Here is a 15713-nt window from a genome sequence, read left to right on the forward strand (position 1 = left end):
GAGATTTTCCCCTTTCATGTTAGTAACAGGACAGGTAAGAGTTTCCGTGTGGGGGTTATTTTCCTGCTTGCCATCGATTTCAGTAATTCTAAGAAAATTCTACTTGAAACATACACATCTAATTCTAGTCATCTTCTTTTCTTTCCTTTTCTTCTTTTCCTCTTTATTTTTCAGAACGGAGTCCTCTGGAGAAACTTAATTTTTCTCTCCCACTTTCCAGGTTGGGCAAGATTCCTGAAGCCAAAGACCTGGCCTCCCAAATGCTGAAAGGCTTTCCCCGAGACCGGGTCTCTGCCCAGGAAGCTCTGGCTCATGACTATTTCAGCACCCTGCCATCTCAGCTGCGCCAGCTTCCTGACGGTGAGAGAGAGAGAGAGAGAGTGTGTGTGTATACATATCTGTTTTTTTCTGATCACTGGACGATCACAGAATTGACAACCAGAAGTGAGATCTTGCTTTGCCTGGAAGAAGCAACATGGGACCCAATCTTGCCTGGTTTTTGCATGAAATTCTCTAAATCGCTAAAGCACTGGTGGGGAGAGGTGACAAAGACCTTAATAATCCAAGCATTTTCACAGATGCCCATTTACACTTAGAAATTGGAAGAGATTAAAGTTACCTCCGAGGTGTTTGCTTTAGCTGGCATCTGCCAGGAGAAGAAAAACCAAAGTTTCTAATAACCCCCTTCTCTTTCCATAGAGAGTAAGATGATAGGTGACATGGATATGTCCTGGGAGCAAAGCTGGGCCTTTCTTGATTGGTAATGCGATGCTGCAGAAGGAAGTCCTGAAGTGGGGCCCTGGGGGAAGGGGAGCGTCCTTCCAGGCTGGCTGCCTGCTGGAAACACAAAGTAACCCTGAAATCAGCCTTGGCTGCCTGAACCTGAAGTCATCCTCCAAATCTGACATCGGCCGAGGGAGCATGTGATTGGAACGTGCCTCGCGTTTCTCAGAATGCTGTCGGGAAGGCCCGTGTGGAGGATGCGGGCGTGTGGGTGGATGGTTTGTGGGGGGGCTGTCCCTGGGCAAGGTTTCTTTGGAAACATCCACCATTCACCTGAAAACAATTTTTGGAAGTCCTAAGCCCAAGAAAAGAAAAGTAAGAAGGAGGGAACTAAGGGCTCAGCCGGGGAAGAGAGTATGGGGATGGGCGTGGAGTGGGGGAAGGGACCTGGAGGGGTTGGGGAACTCGATACCCAGACTGGCCAGAGACCCTCGGGTTTGTGAACACAGCGCTGTGGTGTCTAAGACATTGTCCTGCCATGGTCTAAAGCTCTTGGTTTGGGAGTTCTTGAGGTATTTTATTATGAAAGTGAGTCCCTTAGGATCTCCCAAAATAACCATAATCACATAGCTGGGATTAATGTCTTACTTAACCTTGTAAGAGAAGTCAGTCAGCAGTATTTATTAAGTTGCCATTAAGTGTCAAGAACATATTAAGTGCTATAAAAAGTTGAGGGGGGAAGAAAGAGACTTGTCCTTAGCTTCCAAGATCCTATAGAGTGGGAGGAAAAGTAGGCGAGGAAGAGGAGGCAGGACACCCTCCTACGCATATTAACACAGATCATACCTAAACAGCTGAAGTCTGTGCCTAATCGACTGCAGATGTTCAGAGGATTTGTATGTGCTGAAGTCAGTTCTTTGGAGGGACTAGAATAATTCAAGTGAGATGGATTAGACTAGAGGTGAATCTGGAGTGGAATTTGGAGGGAGGGGAGGGACATGGTGTGGCATATGGATGAAATAAAAGACAGTTCAGGCAGACCTACAGTCCTTATTCTCTTCCTGGTATCTCTGCCCCAACTCTAGTCTGGTTCCTCCCTCCACTCCTATCCCAACACTGTCTTCACAGTCTGAGCCTTTAGATTCCTCCTTCTTAGCTTTCTTCTTAAGCTTGGGACTTCTAACTCGACCACTTCATGCAAGTGTATATGCTAGGGCAATGCACGCGCACACATGCACGCTTCTCTCTGCACTTAGAGTAACTCTCCCCACCCCCAAGCCCTCCTCCAGGATCTATTATATTCAGTATAGAGAACCTCTGGGAATCATCAAAGATTTGGGGGGCACCAAATTTTGCCTCACGAAGGGTAATTGGAAGAAACAATCACTATCCAAGCTGATGTGTTGTTAGAAACTTTGGTTTTGATTCTTTCTGGCAGATCCGAAACACATCCACCAACAGAGGGGCTCAGGTGCACGGATGTCTCAATGAGTTATGCATGTGCGTGCGTGTAAAGGCATGAGAGATAGAAGGAAAGAGAAAGATCTGTATTCCTTCTCTGTGCACCCAGCCACAGAGCCCAAATCTACTTTGACACTTTGAGAAAAATGAAAAGATGGAATCTTGCAGGAGCCTGCCTGAGCTGGTGGGGAGACAAGGAGCGTTCACAGCAGGAGGGAAGTTGACTTTTCTTTATACATATAGGGGTTTTTCCATGCAGAGTTTAAATTATGCCTGATAAAAGGAGTTTCGTGGATGTTTCAGTTCTTTCAAATTCTCCTGGCTTCCTCCCAATTAAATGAGGTTTGTCAAAGCCACAGGGCTCTGCCGCTGCTGCCACGGCCGACAAGCACTTCCTGCAGCGACATCTCGAATCCCCGAGGGAGAAGATGAAAGGGCTGGCTCCAAGAGACAGTGGAAGGAGGGGCGGGACTGTGTTGTGTGTGTGCGTGGGGTGGGTGCGGGGGGGGGGGGGGGTTGGAAATAGGTGCAGAGACAGACCGACAGTTGGGATGCAGGACAGGTAGACAGGGAAAACCAAAGCTACCAGGAAAATTGGAAAGAAAAATAGAAGAGAGAAGCAGCTGGGGCCAGTTTAGGTACCTCCACGGCAGCGACCCTTACCAGGGGCACATCATCAAATAAGGGCTGCATTCCCTTGGCCTGGCAATGCCAGTCTCCCTTTTTGTTGCCCCTGGCAATGAGCCTTTATTAAGAGCCTTCTATGCAGACAGGGAACATCACAGGGTTATCACAGCTCCCAACCTGCGGGGACACAGACTCTCCATCCCTGCAGTTGGCTGCCACGGGCATAAAAGAAACATGCAAAAATAAGACATGTTCTTATGAGTGGCTGGTAAGGAAAGTCTCCCTGCTATAATTATGCAAGAAATTTTGCTCTCTGGTGGCATTTCAGTTTGGAGTCATTTAGGGCTTATATTTATATCATTTTATTATTCAGGTTTTATTCTGGTTGCAGGATAACAGAGTTGTCACTTTAAAGTATATTCTGTTTCCCCTTTGATCTGGAAGATGCCAGCTCTTATTGTCTGCCCTCTAAAGAAGACAATTAAAGCATGAAACCTGTGGATGGGAAATACATGGGGAGTGGAAGGACAGTCTACATCCCAGAGGCAGAGTGACATAGATAATCCCCACAAAAAAATGAAAGAATTGCCCCCATCATCCATATCGAATTTCACGAAGCTGACAACTTCTGCACAACGCTTTCTCTAAGTTGTGGCAGTAAGTTTACAGCCAGAGGAAATTTATCAGGGGGTTACTTGCCATGGGAAACCAGGAATTCCAGGATTAGTTCCCTTTTGGAGAGCACACTTCAGTGGAGAAGCGTGAATATTAGAATGGCAAGCATAAGGGAACCTCTGCCAAGCGCTGACATTTTCCCTTATTGACTCTTGAACACCTGAAGAAACATTTGTTGAGGGAGAAATTTTTGGTAGTCTTTCTCAAAACACACTCAACAGCAAGCTGATGGCTTTTTCAGATGGCCGAGGAGCCATCCTTCCCACCCAGACCCAGGCTAACGGCCAGGCTTGCAGTCCTCATGGCGGAGCCTGCAGTGCAGGCTGTCAGCTGGGGCAGCTAAGACCTAAAATTAGGCTCGGTGTGACTCTAATCTTAGCTGCAGCTTCAGCTTCTTCGTTTAAGTCCCTTTGCCCTCAGCGTGAACTTGGGCTCTTGGAAAGGAGCACGGTTTAATGATTTGGGGGTGGTGGGGATAGAAAATCATTAAGCTGCCCCTTCTAGAAATGGACTCTGCTCCTTTCTTGCAGAGAGCCTTCCAAATGTTACCCTTGGAGAGTTAAGACTGATTTTGGAGCTTGGCCAACTTGGACCACAGACACTGATCCACCGAAGTATTTTTAATCTGGAGCAGTAAATGCCACGTGATTTAGGAGTCTGGTCTTTAAGCCGTGGTCCTTGATCGTCAGGACATCAAAGACTTTCACTCTGTGGGTTGGTCCTATTTTGCTTTCCAAATCCCAGGCTTGAGTCTCTCCCATTCCTTTCTGGACTAAATCTCCTTTAAAACAGATTTCAGAATCTTGGGGGGAAAAATCCTAACACTTATAAGTTTGCAATTATTTCACAAGTATTTTTGTAAAAGCAATGTACTACAGTCTGCACTGTCATCATATGCTTACATACTAGTAGGGATGAAAGAAGAGCAGGAATTTATCTCTGCCCGTAGTAACCCCATCCTAGTACCTGTACTCTGGAAGTTCTTCGATATGCTTGCTCACATTATTCCATTAAAGTCTGATTAAGTTTTTGCTTTGCTCCAGTAAAAAAACTTCAGACCTTTTTAAAATATTATCTCTACATATACTTAAAGAGCCATATGATATCACATTCCAGAGCTCATTTCTTTAGGCTGAATTCCTTTTTAGCATTCTTTTTTTTCCCCCTTTCACATATAGATTCTGTTTCTCCCACTGTTGAGTCATATTGTTTCATTGCTCTATTCTGAATGTGTTTCGATTCTTTTGCTTCTCTCTGAAACCATGAACATAGCAAAGACTCAGGTTTCTACCCCACTGGGAGAATTATGTCCCAGTTTATTCATTGGATATTTACTGAGTGTCTTCTGGGTATGAAATTGTGAGGGACACAAAAATGAATTAGTCGTGGACCCTGTCTTCAAATAGCTTACAGTTCTTGAGGACGTGAGACAAGCATACTAATGGCTGCAGATCAAGTGAACACATGTGAAATGCTCTGGAGCTCAGGGAAGGCAAGATTAACTCCAGCTGGGGGGATGAGGCTGCCTTCATGAGTGGGTCTTGAAAGATGATGGGATGTGGATGGTTGGAAAAGAAGGACATTCCAGGGAGAGGAATGTCATCCTCCTCTTAATATAGTCTAACATCCATCTGAAGCTGTCTTCTTTTTCGTTACAACAGCACATTGCTGACTCCTGTACCATGATAGTTTCTATCATTCTGTGTATTCTTGAACAATTTATACATTCTCTAACATGTACTAACGAAGCTTAGTTTAGTGCTATGTATTGTATTCTCTCACATGATTCCCAATCTATTCTGTTCATTGCCTTCATTGTCTAGACTGGTCAAAGTTTAATCAGATTTTGTCATTCCACAAGGAGGGGGTTCAGGGGCTGGAGATGGTGGGGAAAGGGAAGGGAGATTCGAAGCCACATTTCTTGACACTACACTGCTTCATAGAGCTTGTTCTAATTCAGACCACTCTCTCCACCTTTTAAGTCCTATGTTAATCAATACTGATCAGTCAGCAGCAAGAGTTAGGAGGTCACTTCTTCACCTTCTATGCTCAGAGTCGTCTTCAATCTGTTCCCATATGTTAGTGTAAATGTTGGATTGAGAGAAGGTTCATGGTGTTGCTAGGAGACTGGGTAAAACAAGTCCCTCAAACCCATCACACCTCTATGTTGGTTAAATTTCTTAGCATGATGTACTGAAAAAGCTTTCAAATATAGATAAACCACTATATTTGAGGTCTCTTGGAGCCAGCCCTTTCTCTAGGATATAATTAGAGAGACATGAGAGTAGGAAGGGACCTTAAAAAACTAGCTATTCCATATCTTCATTATAAAGGTGAGTTATTGACCCCTGGGAAAAAATGACAGTAGCAACTATACACTTTCTATAATTTCTCATTCAGTCCTTACATTAACTGGTGAGGCTAGAATTATTACTCTCACATTACAGATAGGGAAATTGGGACTCAGATAGGGTAAGGAAATTGCTCAGTCACACAGTAAGTGAAGGAGCCAAGATTTAACTTCATATCAGGCTCCTTTCCACTACTGTGCTGCTTGCTAAAGATCACATGGGAATTTACTGGCAAAACCAGAATCAGAATCAAGTCTTTTGACCCTTAGTCCTTTCCCCTTTCAACCATATCATACTCTTATATTTATTTTTAATGCAATTTTATTGAGATATATTCACATACTGTATAATCATCCAAAGTATACAATCAGTGGTTCAGAGTATCATCGTACAGTTGAGCATTTATCACCACAATCAATTTTTGAACATTTTCATTACTCCAAAAAATATAAAAATAAAAATAAAAAAGAACATCCCACACCCCTTATCCCACCCCCCACATTATTTACCTATTTTTTGTCTTTATTTTCTTACTTATCTGTCCATACAATGGATTAAGGGAATTTCAGTCACAAAGTTTTCAAAATCACATGGTCACACCATTAAAGCTATATACTTATCATCTTCAAGAATTGAGGCTACTGAATTATGGTTCAATGATTTTGGGTATCTCCCTCAGCTACTATAATACACCATAAACTGAAAAGGGATACCTATATAATGCATAAGAATAACCTGCAGAATGATGTCTCATCTCTATTTGAAATCTCTCAGCCACTGAGACTTTATTTTGTCTCATTTCTCTTCCTCCTTTTAGTCAAGAAGGTTTTCTCAATCCCAGTATGCTTGGACCTAGCTCATCCCAAGAGTCTGATGGAAAATTGGGCAAAGGCATAAAATAGCAATTTACACAAGATGAAAAAAAAGAGCATGTCAACACATGGGATGGACAGCCTTACTAATGTTTCAAAAAACAAAAATAAGTGTTAAATTAGCTATTTTTTCCTTTTCCTTTTTGACATTCAGTGCTGATGAGGTTGTGGTAAAATGATACTCTGCTGATGTGGTGTAACCTTTTATAGGCAGCCTTTGGAAAGCAATATGGTGCACATATCAGGAGCTGCAAAATAGTCATTCCCTTCAACCCTGCAATTTTGTTCCTGGACATTATCCAAAGAAATTGAACAGAAGCATAAAACAAAACAAACAAGCAAACAAGACATCTAGATGCATGAAAAAAGTTCATGGCAGTATTGTCTATAACATTTTAAAAATAAGAATCTAAATATTCAACACGAGAGGATGAACCACTTGGACAGGTTATACTGACCCTGCGTATGTACAGTACAATGATTTTAGATGATAATTATCGAAGTGTATGTTAATATCTAAAGTGTTTAAGCTATGAAAAGAGCTAAGAGAAAATAGCTTACAAAATTGCATAATATAATGTAACTGTGCAAATATATTATGATATGAACAAAACTGAAAGGTAACGTAGAAAAATAAAGATGCTCTTCTAGTATAGTGAGATTATGGGTGATTTATTTCCTTTAAAGATTTTTTCTTCCTATTAGTATGATATTATCTTTACAGTTAAAAAAATGAGAAAAATGGTACAGAAGGTGCTCAGAGCTCTAGATTGGGTACTAAATGACTCAAGCTTCTTTTACTCAGTATAAAACATGCATCATTGGCCTTTGTAAGCCTCAGTCTCTTCATCTGCACAACAGGTTAACAGTGGTTCCCTTTACCCCAGATTGACAGAATGTTTATTTTATAAAGCTTTTAACTCACTGAATGCAACAGTTCATGTAAATGCAGTCCTGGGAGAGTGAGAGGTGGGAGAGAAAAAGATAAATAGGCTCTAATTAATTTTAAAAGGAAAGATCATCTGCTTTAATTGGAAATGCATATGTGCTGTGCCCCCAGTCAGAGTTTTAAGTGCACTTGGTGTTAGTTAGCAACTTTAATTTAAAGTGCTGTGTGATCCTTTGGACTTTGAAGATGTGAAGTCCAGATACATACATATGAGCTAAAATGACTGCGTCATCATGAGGATGTGTGTACCATGGATAATTAAATGCACAAAGCAGCTCTGGCTGATGGATTGACGAGGCATAAGAGTAGCCTAAAAAAACCCATGACAAAGGAAATTACAAGGCATTTTGGAACCATAGTTTAATCTCCAAACTTTCTTTTTTAACTTGTGCTTTGTCTTTCAGCCATCACATGCAAATAAAAGAGTTTTGATTATCTTGTTTCCTGTGAAAGGTTATTTAGCTCCTCAGTCCCATTAAGTCACTTTCTGCACTCCAGTGCACTGAGCCTTCATCTGGTTATCAGCCCAGGAAGAGTAAATGGAGACACTAGGATCAGATTTCTAAAGGAAGGAAAGTTAAAGCAAAGTTTGAAAGAGGTGACAGCCAACAGTCATGAGTTTAGGAACTCAATTAGACTGAAAGACAACTATGTCATTATCTCGTTCCGAAATGATCTAAATATATAAGAATCTAAAAGTTTTTAATAAACTTGACCTACTGACTGTCTAGAAGACTGAATTCCCCTTCTCAAATGTTTTTTAAACACCCACTTTCGTATTTATTTATTCTAAGGGTGAAGCAGCTGCAATAATTATGCTGTCAGAGTTAGTAAGCTAATGAGGAGTCACCGGAGTAGAAGGTTTTGTATTTGTGAGACTGCTGAAGGAGAGTTACTCTACTACTCTTTTCTTTCTTTTTTGTTCTCTCTCTGTGTGTCTGTCTCTATCTCTCTCTCTCTCTCTCTCAAGTTGGGAAGGAGAGTGTAGCAGTTCAGGGCCAAATTGGAACCCTTTTGGTTGCTTTCCCAGCACTGTCCCGCCAGGTAGTAGTTCTTCCTCCCTTCTTCCCTCCCTCCCTCTCTCTTTCTCTCTGTAAGGCAGAAGGAAGCTTCAGAGGAATCTCTAAATACCACTTAGGGATTTTAGGGAATCCCTAAAAGCCCTTCATGCCACTGTCCCCAAGGCAAGAGGACAATCCTCCCTAAGAGAAGCCCCCAAGTTGGTTTGGACTTGAGTTCATTTGAGAGCAATATGTAAAGTTTACACACTATTTATTTTAGCAACCTGCTGTCCCCCCTTTCTCCGCCTAGCAATGATGTAATTACAAACAGAAGGAGTCAGGGTCACAGGTTACCTACAGCACCCGCAGCAGAAGCCTAGGCAGTGTGAGGCAGAGTCAGCATTACGGGTTCATTTCTTTCCTTTGACTGTGTCAGCCTCCAGAAAACAATATTATTAAGGAATTTTACGCTTTTGGTGCTTCAAGCTAGAATCTTCTCTCTTTTTTTAAAATATGCAATATTTACATTTAGAGCAACCCAAGTTTGTGCAGATTGTGAACCTTGGAAAAGCACTGCTCAAGTGGAGGATGCTCTGAGCAGGTTTTGTGGATGTGCCTTGGTGATAATGTCGCTCCTGCCTCTTGCTGTTTTTCTCAAACAATACCTATGGTTAATGGTTCTAACAATAACCATGATTTATTAAGACCACATTGAGTATTAGCTATGGTTTATTAAGAACATATTACATATATATATATAACCTTACATATATATATATAACCTGCTTTAAACTTACAGAATTTGCCAGGAAGTTTTATTATACTCATTTTGCAGATAAGTCCCTTAAAACATTAACTTTAGAGTAGAAGCACCCAAGATCAATGGGGCCCTAGCAAACACAAGCATTTATGAAAACGTAATTGCTAATATTCTGAACTAACCAAATATGCAAATCACAGGGAGGGCAGTATATCTCAAAAGTTTTTTGTTTTTTTTTTAACAAAAGTTGCACTTTAGAGTCATTGTATGGCCTAATGTAGCTAACAGAAGTTGAAACTTTCAAAAACATATCTAGCCCAGGGTGATGCTCATTGCTTCATATCATTAGGACAAAGTCCAGATCCTTGGCATGGCATGAACTCCCTCCACTGTCTGGTTCCAACCCATTATTCCAACTTTGTTGCACTCACCATGCAAGGTTATTCTCAGACATGCCTTTGCTCTTGCTGATCCCTCATCAAGAATTGTCTCTCTGGAAGTCTTTGCTTACTGAGAGCATAGTCATCCTTCAAGGCTCAAAGGGCATGTTGTCGATACTTTTCCCGTACTCCTTAGTAGTAGACTTGGGAAGAGGTTGCTGTCATTCTTTCTTTGCACCTCACTTTTGGCTCTTGTTGGTTTGTGTGTATGTGTGTGTGCCTGTGTTCTACTGTTCTATACCTATTTTTACTATTGTCGATACCTATCATAATGCCTTACCTAAGTATTCATTAGATAAATACGTATTGAATTGAATTGACTAGGGGGCACTTGACATCTATTAGTGGATTCAGTAATGTGAGTTATCCATGAGTTAGTATAAATTATGAGTCCATAAGTCTGACCTGTTTTGATGTCTCTTTGAGTGACAAATTTTGCAACAGATGTTAAGAGGCACTGAGAAAGTTCCTGAGAAATAATATGCTGGTGCTTTTCTCTTTTCCTCCCTACAGAGGAGTCTTTGTTTACAGTTTCAGGAGTCAGGCTAAAGCCAGAAATGTGTGACCTTTTGGCCTCCTACCAGAAAGGTCACCAACCAGCCCGGTTTAGCAAATGCTGGTAGAAAGAAAAGGCCAGATCACCAGGATCCTTCCAGGTAAGTGATGTCCCGATTGTGAGGCTCCTGTGGATGGAATTGAAAAGTGATTGCTGCCAGGTGAAGGGGACATTGTTCACAGATTCAGAGCACCTCTGTTCTGTGCCTGACTCTAGGCTCCCATTTCCTGAACTGTGAAAGGAGGCTATGAGGCCATCACCTGTCTCTTCTACTCCAAGGGGGGGTGGGGTGGAAGGTTCATAAGCATTTGCAGAGCATTGTGGGACCTTTAGTAGAAACATGGAATAAAGGATTACTTCTGACTAGTGTGTTCCCTTAACTAGTAGTTCTCTCTGTCAATGGAGATGGCAAAACCATAGGTGGTGACCAACCGTCCAGTTTACCTGAGACTGAGGAGTTTTCAGGGATTCAGTTTGCTTTGGTGATGCAATTTACCACCTGGCTTGCCCCAGGTGCCAGAGAAGAACTGGTTCAAAGAGTCTTTGGCCACCCAGGGTGTAGTTTTAACAACCTGTAAGCACCCAGTCATGGCTGCTACAGGCAATTGGATGAGGAGTCCTCTCATTCCGGGTCAGCTCTGAGGACCATAAGAACCTGCTGGAGAAGAAGGAGCCACCCACAGATGACAGAGTCCCCTCAATCAGCCTAGGGCAGCCCAGCCTTTCAAGGTAATCTTGAGGAGAAAGGGGTCCTGTGGAGGGTTTTCCAAAAGCTACCATACTTTAAAGGGAGTTCCAGGAAGCCAGGTGGGACAACTCCAAAAGCCACCATAGCACAGATATGCCCAGATATCACAAGTATACTTCCCACACTGAGCCTGCCATGGTGGGTAGAGGGGACATTAAGTGTACACAGAGGAACCATCACAAAACCCTCGTGCAGAGCCACCCAGCAAGGTGGCCCTGTTTTTCACTCAAAACACAGGTTTTAGACTGTGATTTGGCCACCCTTTGAGCTGTACTTCCTAGCAGCACCTTTGAGGCCCAGTTAATCGATGGCATATGAATTTACGTTTATGCTCCAACTTCACTCACTCAGCTGGATTCATCTCTTTGCCACTTCCTCTTTGATCTCATCTTTGGCCCTCACTATTTACAGGCATATATACATCACGGATATCTGCCTTCTGGCTCTTCTGTGATCATTATGTTAGGCATTTGGAAAGACCAGGGAACTTGGGAATTATCCTGTTCCCTAGGGCATTGTATTAAATACCTAAGTTTTTATTTTGACAATATACAATTGTAAATAAAATAATATGGTATTTCCCAAGGAAAACAATTTCTAGATCAGATCTTTTACTGTGTTTTATGCCATTTTAAAGCCTCCATTTACAAGAACAAGATCTTCTTTAGTTCCATTCTATAAAGTACAGGGTTTACCCTCCACAAAGTGAGCTATCAAAAACACTGAGGAAATGGTATTAGATGGTGGTATTCAATAAACATTATTATTGTTTCTATTATTGCAGTTATTTTATTTTACTAAGAAGCCAGAAGGTAGAGAGATAACTCTGTCCTTCTGATCTACAGTGGCCTTGCACAAAGAATTGTTACTTATAGACATAAATTGGTCATAACAGAAAATCAATTAAATGCAACATGTTACGCTTGATGCCTGTACCAGCAATTGAAGAAGGGAAGTGGAAGATTTAGCCACTACTGGAATGATATCATGATGTCCCTAGGCCCTTAATACTAATGTAAAGAGATAAAACCCATAGGAGATGAGCCACGATAGGAAAAAGCTAGAGCAATTAAACTGTTTAACAAATGGCTTGAGATCAGCAAAATCTGGGCACACTGGAGTTATAGAGACTAAAAGCAGTAATTCCATGGACACTTGGGACCTGTAAATCATTTCCACTAAATTTAATTTATGTTAAAATATTCACTTTTCAGGAGAGTCAAAATGTAAATTGAGGTATTAGGACTTGGTAACTGCCAGCAATACCTCCAAATCAGGACCCTTGAAAGATCCTTATAATGTCAGTTTCTGGTATGGAAAAAATGTATAGTGATATCTACAACAGAGAAGTAGAGAGGAACTAACATTTACTGGGTACCTATTATATTCTGCATTAGGTACTTTACACTTCTTATTTCAAAGTTTGGCCTGTTTTGATTGTGGTGAGTTACAACTGTAATTGCACACCCACAGTTAGATTTGATTATTTTTAAAACTCTCATTACCAGTGTAAGGTGTTGACTCTATTATAATTTATCATCACCTTTTCTAACAATACATATAATTCCATCAATAACTTTGTGATAATGTTTGGCAGGTTTCCTTTACTCAGTCTGTAGTGTCTGTCATTCCTTATTTTGATCTTGTTTATTCTTCATTCACTTCTAGGGCTACATTCCTGCTGCTTCAGCTTTCATTTGCTTCAATTTATTAAGAAGCTTGAAATTTAACTCCACACTGGACCAGGGAATTTTTACTTTCACCATGACCTAGAATATTTTAAATGTGATAGTCGAGAAAACAGTATATAATACTTGAAGGAAACGCAGTGGAAGGTTATTGCTATTGTCGTTTACCTAGAATTTAGCATTTTGAATCTCTGATTGGTTAAAAAAGTAGACATGGTCTGAGAACAGAACTTCTGGATAATGTAATTCATTTTATCATTTGACAGAGAAATCTCTGAATCAGAAGATCGATTTCCTAAAGAGACATGTTTTGGTTTCCCAGCTGCTGAAACAAATACTGTAAAATGGGTTGGCTTAATGGCAGGAATTTATTGGCTTATGGTTTAGAGGCTAGAAGGCTTGCTTTCTTCTGGAGACAGTATCTTCCAGCTGGCCAGCAAACTTTGTAGTCCCTTGGCTTTTCTGCCACATGACAATGTACTTGGTACCGTCTTCTTTCTCTTATGGGTTCCATTGACTTTCAGCTTCTTGTTTCTACTGTGGCTTCTCTTTCTCTCTGTCTGAATTTCATTCTGCTTATAAAAGACTCCAATAATCCAGATTAAAGCCCAGCTTGATTCATTTACACCGCAACTTAACTGAAGTAACGTCTTGAAGAGGTCCTATTTTCAGTGAGTTCATATCCATGGGAACAGAGGGCGGGACCTGAACATGCCTTTTGTGGGGCCATGACAGAGCAGATGGGAGACTGAAAACTGAAAGATTTGGAGATAGAGCTGGTGTTTACAGAGGTCTGTCACTCCTGGGTTCATTTACAATTTCCCCTCAACAAAAAAATTTCTATGGCAAGGAGAGGATTAGTCGAAAGTTTAGAAAAGTCTCCAGGGAGCATGGTTTCTTGGATAAAGTTATCAACAACAGGACTTGTTTAAGAAAAACTGCTGTGCTTTCCTAGGAGGTGCTTCTCCCATCACTGACAGGGTTATTAAAACCCTGCTTATACCCCACTCTACCCCAGCCAGTTTTCAGGTCTGAGCTGCTTGTTAGAATAGAATTTCAGCCTGTCTCCTTATACTGAATCCTAATTGTGATGATGGCAGAAGTTATAAGGAATCTAAACCCTGATTTGAAGGTGGAGATACTAAGTAGATAGATAGGAGCAAAGAGCTCCAAAGATGTAATTCAAACCCCGTTGTACTACCAGATGCACACATGCACACGCATGAGCACGCACGCACACCATCCTCAAATAAAATGAGAGATCTGTCTCAGCTAGCATGTGTGCCATTTTCTACAATGACTTTTACTAAAAAAAGCTAAAGGAAGCCAGGGGAACTCAAATTACTTCTAGTATCACTGTCTGTCTACTCAGGAAATCTAGTAGCCTGGAAACCAGAGAACTCTATATATCCTTAGAAGATCAAAGAGGGACTAATTAAGAAAGAAATGGTCACTACTCATCTGAAGCCTGAGATGGAAAACATCATATAGATGGTCTAAAGAAATCTACCTTACAGAATAGCTTGATTTTTAGTAAGGTATTTAACGAAGCCTGTTCAGATATGCCTGAAGACAAGATGAAATGCAGGGAGCTAAATGATGGGGCAGATAATATGCCCAAAGAATGGTGGTTATTCAATCTAGAGAGAGGTCCATAGAGGTGTCACACAGAGTTAAGCCTTGAGTTTTATTCTGGTCAAATACAGTAGTAATAAATCATATAAAGAAAATCAGGGAAAGTATACAACTTATTCTTACAATTCATTGAAGTACTGTTAGCATTAACTTATTGCTTCCATTTTACAAAAAAGGAAACCGAGGTTCAGAGAAGTTAAATAACCCCTCCATAAGAAGTAAACCTCAGGTTGGCTGACTCCAAAGTCTATGCCCTTTCCAGCGATGACATACCTATCAAACTGTAGAATGCACAACCCTAGAAGAGGTAGTTGATGCATGGCATCAGATCATGATTCAATACGCCAGTATAAAATTTATTCCTAACTATTTTCATGTGATATAAAGTTTTACAGCTGGGCTTAAAATGTCAATAATACAAGTAAGACTATGATTTGGTGTTTTTAAGTGCACGTCCAGTTGCCTTCAAATGCTAACACTATGCCATGCCCGGAGACCTGGGTTCGATTCCCAGTGCCTGCCCATGCAAAAAAAAAAAAAAAAAAAGTAAAAGCTAACACTAATACTTTTAGGCTTCATAAATGAAGGAATAAGATGGCGCTCCAGACAAGGGACAAAATAGTTTCTGTACACTGTACTGGTCACACTACATCTAAAGTATTATATTCAACTTCATGCATCACAGTTTAATGGAAATATCATATTGAAGTAAATATTTATTGTGCACATATTAGAGACCAGGCAGTTTCTAGGTCTAATCGTGTTTACTCCTCTTAATGAGACTAAGAGGTAGATGTGGCTAGTCCCCATTTTACAGCAAAAAGCAATGAGAATAAAATGTAGGTAGCTAAGATTTGATGCACAAGTTATCTGGTCCCAAAGGCTATGTTTTCTACACCTTTGATATCCTGCAACTCTGTGCTGTATGCTCCAAGGAGGGCTACTCGGGGATAGAAAACATGGGCACCAAGGCACAAGGAGGAAGGGGAAAGAAACAGTGAGTTTGGCTACAAAAATAGAAAACCTAGAGGATAGAATAATTTCCTCCTGATGATTGAGAACTTTCACAGAGCAAGGCGATTGACCCTGCTCTGGGTGGCTGCAGGACCAGGGCCTACAGACGGAAAGCCCAGGGATGCAGCTCTTGATGCAGCAGGGAGAATTCTCAAACACTTCACCTGTCCACCAATGGAATGCATTCCCATGACAGTAGTGGCCCTCCTCTCC

At 41.2% G+C, this 15713-nt stretch overlaps 1 protein-coding gene across 2 annotated transcripts in view; it reads left to right on the forward strand.

Moving 5' to 3' along the window:
• CDK15 (cyclin dependent kinase 15) overlaps nt 1-10482 on the forward strand; it is a 93704-nt gene extending 83222 nt beyond the window's left edge. The window contains exons 12-13 of one of the 2 annotated variants that reach the window (XM_077152006.1): nt 221-360; nt 10373-10482. In XM_077152006.1, the coding sequence (XP_077008121.1) occupies nt 221-360; nt 10373-10482 (250 nt within the window). The remainder of the gene's footprint in view (nt 1-220; nt 361-10372) is intronic. The other variant, XM_077152007.1, reaches the window with a different exon arrangement.
• The last annotated feature ends 5231 nt before the right edge of the window (nt 10483-15713 follow it).

This window comes from Tamandua tetradactyla, chromosome 3 (genome assembly GCF_023851605.1).
Source record: "Tamandua tetradactyla isolate mTamTet1 chromosome 3, mTamTet1.pri, whole genome shotgun sequence".
Lineage (NCBI taxonomy): Eukaryota > Metazoa > Chordata > Mammalia > Pilosa > Myrmecophagidae > Tamandua > Tamandua tetradactyla.